The 10,897-nt window shown below is 40.5% G+C and overlaps 1 protein-coding gene across 11 annotated transcripts in view; it reads right to left on the bottom strand.

Moving 5' to 3' along the window:
* Positions 1–229: 229 nt before the first annotated feature.
* Positions 230–10,897, bottom strand: part of RAD17 (RAD17 checkpoint clamp loader component) — a 91,585-nt gene continuing 80,917 nt past the window's right edge. For 6 of the 11 annotated variants that reach the window (XM_033927156.1, XM_033926572.1, XM_033926652.1 and 3 more), the window contains 2 exons: positions 9,133–9,190; positions 230–873 (listed from right to left, as the gene is read on the bottom strand). In XM_033927156.1, coding sequence (XP_033783047.1) covers positions 636–873; positions 9,133–9,190 — 296 coding nt within the window. In that variant the 3' untranslated portion in view covers positions 230–635. Of the gene's footprint in view, positions 874–1,026; positions 2,243–9,132; positions 9,191–10,897 lie in introns of those variants that run through there. The other 5 variants (XM_033927068.1, XM_033927248.1, XM_033927438.1 and 2 more) reach the window with 2 other exon arrangements.

Here is a 10,897-nt window from a genome sequence, read left to right as displayed (position 1 = left end):
TACATGGTTGGTAATGTGAGATTATTTCTTTTTTTGGAGAGAATATTTTTGTAAATTATTGAACTTTTTTCCCTCCATTCTAATTTTCACTAGATAAAGCCATTTTATTTTCTCCTTGTGAAAAAACATGTACTTCTTCCAGGAAAGATGTCTAAAAATAAGCTTTTAGTTTACAGGCATGCGTAAAATTTCCACAGCAAAAGAGCACAAATAAATATTAATAAAACAAGGCATTTGATATTGTTTTATTTACATTTTAAACAGTTCCAATACTGAACACACAGGATCTGTGCACAAGTGATTTCAGGTATACATTTTCATCAAATAAATATTCTAGAAAAATCTACCATATGCATGAATAAACCACACTATAGCATCACCTACAAGATAGAAACACTGTGATAAAAAAATAAACTTTAAATTATCTTCATGCTATTTACCACGGCTTATTGTATTTGCAGCATTTTACACTGCTTATGCTTCTATTGTTAGAGGCTTCATTCAATGATATTGGCATTCACTGCCTGCTAATGACATTAGCTACACAGATTTGCCATTGGAGGCAAGTTGATTCACTTGTACATCAAGGCTTAATACATTTTGTTATATAATAAGTCTTTTAGACATGTTGGACCTCAGTCACTATAATACTCCTCTATCTGTATATCTTCTTCCTCCATAAATACTTGTGATGTGCAGGGCTCTGGCTGGCTGGCTGGAAGACAGGATTCCTCAGATGCAGGTTCATTAATCTTGTCATTCTTCTTTGCATGTGCAAGCACTTGTCCTAGCTGTGTGCTATCAAGGTCCTCATCACCACTGTCTTGGTGCAGGACCCCAGGATCTCTGTCAGTCAAAGACTCAAGTTTCAATCTGCAAGGAAAATCACTAGAATCATCAATAATAGAGAATGACACGGTGACAAAATTTATCACCGTCCCCGCGGGAAATCATCATGATGTCATTCTTTAAGGAAAGAGGGAAGAATCAGAGTATGAATGGCCACAACCACTGACCCGCAAACTTTCCTTTGAAGAATGCTGGTGTAGAAGGACCGAGGTTGAAATAGACACTAGAAAATGACATGGGATTGTTATCCGCGGGGACGGGAACGGTAAGGAATTTTGTCACCTTGTCATTCTCTAATCAATAACTCAGAAAGGACACCATACTGCATTCCTGACCCAACCACCATTTTAATAATTTAACTCAGCTGTTCCCAAACCTTATCTGGCACTCATTTGGACTGTGAAAATGTGATTTCCTATTATTTCAGGCTGAAAAGGTGCTGCTCTACAATAAGGTGATTTTATAAAGCATGCTTTATTAGTGGGAGAGGGCTTTTACAAAACTATGCAGCCATGTGTGAATAAAACATAGGAATGCAGGCTGCACCTTCTGTTATATGACCTAAGCATTTCTAGAAGCACAGTTCGGACAGACTTGTGATATATTTGAAAAAGAAAAATTGTATTTAATCATAATGTTCCCAGGAACAGTGGCTGCATTTCACCTACAAGACTGCATACAACAGCTTCCACTAATGCTGAAGAAATAGTCCTGGGTTTGTAACAATTGGCACTTGCCCTCAGCAGCTGGCAGGCTTTAAGCATACACAAATGCTCAAATCCCCACACCTTCCTAGCATATGGCTTTAGTGACAGCCTTAGACCAGCAAAAGAAGAAAAAAGCAATGCTGGTTAGGGGTGGGGAGATAGAAGTGCCAGTCACCAGGCTAGGGGAGCGGGTGGTTGGAAGGTGGAGGACAGAAATGCTGGTCATTATAAGTGTCCCCAATCAAATATACTGGGTCAATAGTATAGCAAGTAGTCTTCCAAAGGATAGAACCAAACAAATAAACAAAAATAAAGGAGAACTCCTTATGTATAGAAAAGAAGACTTTCAACCAGAGAGGTGCTCAGAACCTTGAATAAAGGTGATGAAAAACACTAACTGGGGAAAACCCCTATAAGTGTTTCAATGCTCTATCATTGCATCTTCTCCATTGGAAGAAAAAAATCAGTGAAAAACTTGTGCAAAAACTTAACTGATGTCAAAAATATATATATATATAATATAAGCAAAACGTGTTTGTAGTAATGTGCTGAAACTTAGCTTGCATGGGTGGTTAGGAAGCAGGCTCACTCCAGCAGGCTCTAACGCGTTTCGCCATTGGCTTCCTCAGAGAGCCTTCAAAAGCTGGAACAGAGTGAAACTTCTTCCTTCCTCATCACTCGAGTGACTTTGGATGAATAAAGATCAATCAGATGAGTTGAAAGACACTTTTATTTGTGCACCTTTCTGATTGGACAATTCCACCCATTTTTGCCACAATGAATGTTCAGCACCATTTTTTTTTTTTTTGGGGGGGGGGAAGAGGGAGAGGCACTGAATAAATCTCTAAATGCTAGATGAATTTACTCTCTCTCTCTCTAACTGAACTCAGAAATATAAAGGGTACAAACAGGCACACCAAAAATAAATTTCAATATTCAGCAATCAAATTCCTATGTTCTCATTTGGAGTTAGCTTAATTTTTGCAACTCTTTTTGGACTTTACCCTTGTCAAATAAATTAATAAAAAATATAAGATGCCAGGCTGGGCCAACCTAGGCTGTATTTTAAGTGGTTTTCAAGCTTTATCTTATGGCAAGGATGTCTAGTCTTTACAGATTGGTTCACCATAATCACCCAAATTTCTGGCCTCTGTTTTTAGTCAAATAAGCCTTCCTCCCTGCCTTTTTTTTTTTTTTTTTTTTTTTTGGGGGGGGGGAATAAAAAAGGCTACCTCAGTTTATATTGGAGTGTATATGGTATTTAACAAGATCATAAACATAATATAGAATACCAAACAATTCCCCATAACTGTCCTAATCACCCACAAAGAAAAACCTCCAGGCTCAACTTCCAAGTCATAAAAGGGCCAAAATTTGTCCCAAATTCACCTAACCCCCTATGGTATTTAACAAGATCATAAACATAATATAGAATACCAAACAATTCCCCATAACTGTCCTAATCACCCACAAAGAAAAACCTCCAGGCTCAACTTCCAAGTCATAAAAGGGCCAAAATTTGTCCCAAATTCACCTAACCCCCTTTATCAGAAAGTGCAGCTTTCCCAAATTGGCAGTATCTTGTGACTGCCTATGCCAGGCCAATTCTAGGGATGAAAATGCTAAAAATATATATATATATATATATATATATATATATATATATATATATATATATATATATATATATATATATATATATATAATCCTTGATGGAGGAAGACTGTTATTTTTATCAGGGGAGAGGGAGCTCAAATTTCAGAATACCATTCAGAGCTCTGATGTTCCTCCCTCCATCCCTACTTTTATAATACTCTTCTGTTGTTTTCCATAAATGGCCTATTTGGCACCTTTGATCACCATCAACATTGAGACCTACTGAACCATAAGCATCACTCAGCCTCACTGGGTTCCAAGAATAGCCATACTGGGTTGGACCAATGGTCCAGCTAGCCCAGTTTCCTGTTTTCACAGTGGTCAAGCACCCTAACAGTAGCATGATTCCATGCTACCGATTCTAGGGCAAGCAGTGGCTTCCTCCATGCCCATCTCAATAGCAGCCTATGGACTTTTCATCCAGGAACTTGCCCAAACCTTATTTTTAACCCAGTTACACAAACTGCTCTGGCTTAACTATTCTTTGAGTGAAAAAAAATTATCCTATTTGTTTTAAAGATATTTCCATATAACTCCATTGAGTGTCCCCTAGTCTTCATAATTTTTGAAAGAGTACAAAATTGATTCACTTCCACCTGTTCTACACTACTCAGGATTTTGTAGAGCTCAGTCATAAAGCCCCTCAGCCATCTCTGCTCCATACTGAAGAACCCTAACCTCTTTAGCCTTTCCTCATGAGAGGAGTTCCATCCTCTTTCTCATTTTGGTTGCTCTTCTTTGAACCTTTTCTAATTCCACTATATCTGTTTTTTAGATAAGGTGACCAGAATTGAACGCAATACACTTCCCCAGATACTTTATAAATATATTAAATAGCACCCGTCCCAGTACAGAGCACCCTCCTCGATTCAGAAAAATGGCCGTTTAATCTTATCCTCTGTTTCCTGTCCAATAACCAGTTCCTAATCCACTACCGAACATTGCCTCCTATCCCATGACTCTAATTTCTGCAGGAGTTTCTCATGAGGAATACTGTTGAAAGCTTTCTTAAAATCTAGATACACTGTATCATCAGGCTCACCTTTATCCATACATCTTCAAGGAAATGAATCAAGTTGGTGAAGCAAGACTTCTCTTGGCTGAATTCATGCTGACTCTTGACTCATTAAACTATGTTTGTCTACGTGTTCCATAATTTTATTCTTTATAATCGTTTCTACTATTTTACCCGGCACTGAAGTCAGGCGTACTGGTCTAATTTCCCAAATCACCCCTGCAACCCTTTTTAGAAAAAAACTGAAGTTACATTGCTCACCCTCCAATCTTCAGGTACTACAGATGATTTTAATGATGGGTTACAGATCACTAACAGTAGATCAGCAATTTCATGTTTGAGTTCTTTCAGTACTCTAGGGTGTATATCATCCAGACCAGGTGATTCATCACTCTTTAAATTGTCAATATGGCTCAGTACATCTTTCAGATTTACCAAGATTTCTTCCACTTCCTCCACATCATCACCCTTGAAAACCATTTATGGATCAGGTAGATCTCTTACATCTTCTTCCATAAAGACCAAAGCAAATAATTCAATCTCTCTGCTATAGCCTTGTCCTCCCTTAATGCCCCTTTTGCTCCTTGGTGATCTAAAGGCCCAATGGATTCCCTTACAAGCATTCCTGCTTCTGATGTTCCTGAAAAATTGTTTCTGTGAGTTGTTGCCTCTGTGGCAAGTTTCTTTTCATATTCACTTTTAGGCTTCTTTATCAATACTTTGCATAACTTGCCAGTGCTTATGTTGCTTCTTACTTTCTTCATTCAGATTCTTTATCTATTTTTTAAGAATGTTCTTTTGGCTCTAATAGCATCTTTCACTTTACCTTTTAACCATGCTGGCTGTAGTTTGCTCTTCTTTCCATCTTTGTTAATATGCAGAATACATTTGGTCTGGGCTTCCAAGATGGTATTTTTAAACCAAGTCCATGCCCGATTTAAAGAGAGAACCATGAAATGCATCAAATAATAATGGAGAGCAGAATTTAGATGTTTTCCACTGCAATCTGTACAAATAGCAGGGAGCCAGTAAGGAAGCTGCTGAGCACTGAGAAGCAGCGCCAAATCATGCTGCTGCTCGTGTCGCTCAGATGAGGAAATTTGATCACGCAGCCGCTGCACCTCCACCATGGATTGGCAGAGGACCTGCTGCACCTGCACCTCCACCATGGATCAGCAGAGATATGATAGGGCAGGGAGGAGAAGGGAGGCAGAGCCTGGTGTCGGCGGCCTTAAAAAAAAATTCTGGGAGGGGGCATTGACCTGAATATAATCCGGGACCCCCATTTTTGGGCCAATTTTTTGGCCCAAAAATCCCGGTTTATATTCGAGTATATATGGTAAGACATGAGTACTTTCCAAGTAGGTCGGAGTTAGGAACTAAAAGCAATCTAAAAAAAGTGGGATTTGAGCTTGGATTTGAACACTGCCAGAGATGGAGCTTGATGTACTCACTCAAATAGTCTGTTCCTGGCATTCGGTGCAGCAAGATATAAAGGGCGGAGTCTGGAGTTGGCAGTAGAGGAGAAGGGTACAGTTAAGAGTTCCCGGGGAGGAGTATAGGGAGAAATAAAAGAGGAGGGTTACTGAGCACCTGCTAAGTGAATGCAACTGTAGGTCAATAAGAGGAGTTGGCAACAACAACAACAAAAAAAGATCTGGATGTCATTGTAGACAATATGCTGAAATCTTCTCCTCGTGTGGCTGCAGCCAAAAAAAGTAAACAGGATGCCAGGAATTATTAGAAAAAGGATGGAAAATAAGATGGTGTGATCTCACCTTGCAAAACAAAGAGAAATCCAAAATGTCTGCAGTGAAAGGCAGCATCAAAAACAAAAAAGAGACTGCAGAGAGGAATGTACACGGTGTATGAACTTTTATTAAAAGTCAATTAAATTTTGTAATCCAGAAAGTGGCTCTCATTTACATGGAGAACAGATTTCACCTTGAGCACTGCATGCAGTTCTGGTCACTATATTGTAAAAAGGATATAACAGAATTAGAAAAGGTTCAAAGAAGAATGACCAAAATGATATCAGGAATGAAGTAAAACTATAGAGGTTAGGTCTCTTTCAGCTTTAAAAGAAGTGAAGGCTGAGGGGGAAATATGATTGAGACCTACAAAATCCTGAGTGATTAATTGATTTTTTACTCTTTCAAAATTCAGAAAGACTAGGGGTTGTTCAAAGAAATTTCAAAATAATACTGTACTTTAAAAACAAATAGAAGGAAATACAGTAGAACCTTGGTTTGCAAGCATAATTCGTTCCAGAAGCATGCTCGTAAATCAAAGTGCTCCTATATCATAGCAAGATTCCCCATAGAAAGTAAGGGAAACTTGCATGATTCGTTCCTGATCCCCAAAACAGGCCTATGTCTTCTTGTGGTCCAACACTTCTCCCACTCCCTGTTTCAGCATTTCTCCCTCTTCTCCCCTTTCTTTCCATTACCACCGACCATCTTTCCCTTTTCTTATTTCCCAATCATCTTTCTCTCTTCACTTTCCCCCATCCCTCACGGGTGCCGAAGGTAACTGCCATTGTCTCCCCGGCAAATCAAGCAAGAAATTGTCCAAACTGTGTGAAGCCGATAAGCGGCGGCATCCAGGTGAGCAGGAGCAGGTGCCGCAGCACGCGGTTGTCGTAGTCAAGCAGCAGCAAGGGGGGGGGGGGGCGTCGGAGGGGGAGGCGTGGCTCGGGGGCAGGCAGCACTGAGCCGTTCTCTTCCGATGGCACATTCTGGCATCTGTGGTCCGTGGCCATCCCGAGCCAGGTCTGCTGCAGCTTCACCCCCTCCCCTCCTGTTATGGCTTCTTAATCGGCGGTGGATGGCATGGAGGAGGAGATGTGGCAGATTCCCCCCTGCGAGCACCCGAATGAAAGCGAGCGCCTGATGGGCACTCTTAGAGCACGACACAGAAGAGGAAAAGTCAGGTTTGACTAGGAGTTTCTTGAGAGAAATGGGAGAAGCTTTTTGAATTATCCAGCCTTTTCTCTCTCTATCCTCTTCATGTGCACGCCTCTTGAAGTGGAAGGAGATCCGCAGAGCTGGTCCTCAGACACACACCTCCCTCTCCGGCAGGCCACGTAGCTCGTTGATCGAGTCAATGCTCGGTTTGCGAGTTAAAGTTTGCTTGAGTGTTTTGCTCGTCTTGCAAAACACTCGCAAACCGAGGTTTGATTGTATTTTTTTCACTCAATGAATAACTAAGCTCTGGAATTCATTGCCAGAGGATATGGTTACAGAGTTTAACATATCTAGGTTTAAAAAGGTTTAGAGAAAAAATTAGAAACAGAAAAAAATGAAGGCAGATAAAGACAATATGGCCTATCTAGTCTGCCTAACCATGTCATCTACTATCCCCTCCTCTCCCTTAGAGATCCAATGTAGTTGTCCCAAGCTTTCTTGAATTCAGATGCACTTTTTGTCTCCACCACCTCTACCGGAACATTATGAGCAGGTCATCGTAAGTATGACTTGGACGTTCTTTCGAAAATGCCTCTCTAAGTGTGACAGAAAAGATAACCAATACAAAACAAAGTCCTGAAATCCAAATGAGGACATAGTACAGGCAGTACCCAGGTTAAGAACAAGTTCCATTTTTTAAACTGTTCTTAAGCTGAATTTGTATGTTACTTGTATCCTGTAAAGTACACAGTCTATTAAAGAACACATCTCACTATTCCCTCTCCACCACCACATCCAACATTTCTCCCCTTTATCTCTCTTCTCCATGCATCCGTACCTCATGCCTCTCCCACCACCATGTCCAATATTTTTTTCTCCCTCTTTATGCCCAACAATTTTCCTTTCTTCATTTCCCCATTTGCACCATCTCTCATGCCCTCTCACTCAAGACACCCATGCCCAACAATTCTCCCTATTCCCTCCCCCACCTCAGCATCTTTCCCTCACTCCCTCCATTCTTCCATCCTATGTTTCAAATTCATGTTCCCCTCTCTCCATTCTGTGTCCTAAGTTCATGCACCCTCCCTCCTTCCTTCTACCCTTTGTCCGAAGTTCATGCTCCCTCCCTTCCTTCTGTGTCCCAATGTGACCCTGTTTCTCCCTTCCTGTGTCAACATGCCCCTCTTCCTCCCTTCCTGTCCCAACACGACCTTCTTCTTCCCTTTCATGTCCTGATGTGCCCCACGTCGTCCTTCCCTCCCTCTGTGTTGTGTGCCAAATCTGTGCCTCCCTCCCTCCTGCGGGTGTTAACCTCCTCTGGATGGCTCCCTCCTCACAGCCGCGGCCACGGTTCCTACATGCGGCCGACTCAGAAGCCTTTCCTCTGATGTCAGAGGGAAGGCTTCTGGGTCAGCCATGGGCAGCGTGCAGGAGTCGCTGTTCGCGGCTTTGTGAAGAGAAGTGCAGCTGGGAGAAGGGAGCTGGCCAGACGAGGTAAACACCCGGGGGGAGGGAGGAAAAGGCAAGAATCTGGGACACAACACAGTAGGAGGGGGACAATGAAGGGCACATTGGGACATGGAAGGGAAGAAGAGGGTCACGTTGGGACAGAAGTGGTGGAAGAAGGACATGTTGACACAGGAAGGGAGAAGCAGACCCCGGTTCGTTAGTATGAGTCGGATGTTCTTAACCTGGTGACTGCCTGTATTAAGAAATAATAAGCTCTGACTGCCTCAAAAGCAGAGGACAGGTCAAGAAAAATGAGGATTGAGTAAAGGCCTTTGGATCTGCCTAAAAATAGGTTTCTGGCAAAGGCTGTATCTGTACAACGTAGAGGGTGAAAGCCAAATATCATTTTGAAAACTCAACCTGCTTGAAAAGCCCTCAAGGACTGAATTTGAACACCCTTGAGCTTTAGGAAAGCTTTTGCCTTTAAATTTCTTATTTCCTAGTTTCACTAGTTTATTGACCAGAAGAAACAGTGGCTGTACTACTTTACCTCCAAAAATGTCTCTTCAGGGGCAATCGGCCAATGTCTTGGATAAAAGCAATCTGAGCTGAAAAGATAATAAGAGTTTCTGTGAGAACTGAATGTCAAATGCATCCAGCATAAAATACATTGGAAATGGAAAACAAATTCTCAGGGAACATAAATGATTTGGTCCACAAAAGGCAACCATGTGCCTTTATAAAATAAGCACCCAGAACCACCTTCAATAATGTGCAAATGTTCTGTGATATTAGAAGGGTTATGACAGGCTTTATTCTTTAAGACTGAGTAATGTCTATGATGGTTAGAGTTGAAATCTGATGAACCAGTGAATATATCAGATTGAAATGCACTTTGTATTTTTACCTTATATTTGATTCATTTTGTTTTGTTCTGATACTATGTATGTTTTTATGTGCACCGCTTAGATTTAAGTGGATTATAAATTTTTTAGATAAATAAATAAAATCCACTTAAAAAAGGTGCAAATGTAAGTACTTGCATATTTTATATACAACTCTATCCTCACTCCAATCAATCTATGTACCAGGAATGCAATCTATTTAGTACATATACTTTGTGTTTGTCCACACAATTTTATAATGGCAATTTTCAGCATTTAAAACAGGTTTAATGCACAGTTACACCTTTATAAAATCAGCTATTAAAATCATAGATACTTAAAGGTGTATCATGTGTAAGTGTTCCTGCATAGTTTAGGCAGAGGTAGAATTGCAACAAGTATTTATAAAATAAGGGTGTACACAGAGGGAGTATATGCACAATATACCTTCTTTGTAGCAGTTAAATTCATCCGTTAGGATCTGCATGCTTTTAGGGTTAGTTCTGAATGCTTATTTTATAAATGCAAATATGTGTTATGTTGCCTTTATAAAATCGAAAAATGTGCCTACGTTAAGCCTAACTTTACCATACGCACCCTGTTATCCCTTATATCTTTTTTTTCACACTGGCTCTTATAAAATTGGGTCACATCTAGAAGTATGAGATGTTGACTAGGTGTGTAAGGGAAGGAGTCTGTTTGGAGTCGTGATATGCATTTTATAAAATACATGAGTAATTTACTTGCTAACACTCAAATCTGCTCCAAAGCAGGTGTAAATGTCAGCACCAACAATCTAAATGCTATATATGCAGGATTTGTGCTAGTATCTTCTTTTGATTTAACATTTTTTAAAATTTTATAAACAACATACAGAAAGTGCAAGAAATTATATTACAATGAAATACATAGAAGCACTTATACTCTAACCACAAACCCTAAGGGCTCCTTTTACTAAGGTGCGCTAGCGTTTCTAGCACACGCAGGAAATTACCGTGCGCTACCTAGCTAGAATTAACGCCAGCTCAATGCTAGCGTTAAGGTCAACCGTGCGTGGCAATGTATTGTGCGCTATTCCACGCGTTAAAGCCCTAACGCAGCTTAGTAAAAGGAGCCCAAAGTGTAAAAACACCTCCCCCCTCCCTTCTTTCCTCCCCCACTCCCACCCTCTATCCCTAGTCAGGATGAGACAATGGAATTTCAAAGCCAGGCAAGAACATGTAAAACCTTTTAGAGATGTTTAATTTAAGACTCCAATGGGCCCCATAGCTCCTTAAATTTTTTGGAGTCACCTAATTCCTCCGCTAATAACCACTCATAACGATAATATAAACAACGAGACTCCCACCAAAAAGATAAATATAAATCGATCCCATTGCTTCCAATTTCTCAAAATCATTTGTAAGGCCACACCCATTATAATTAAAAGAT

This window comes from Geotrypetes seraphini, chromosome 1 (genome assembly GCF_902459505.1).
Source record: "Geotrypetes seraphini chromosome 1, aGeoSer1.1, whole genome shotgun sequence".
NCBI classification, from domain to species: domain Eukaryota; kingdom Metazoa; phylum Chordata; class Amphibia; order Gymnophiona; family Dermophiidae; genus Geotrypetes; species Geotrypetes seraphini.
This window is presented reverse-complemented; position numbering and strand designations above follow the sequence as displayed.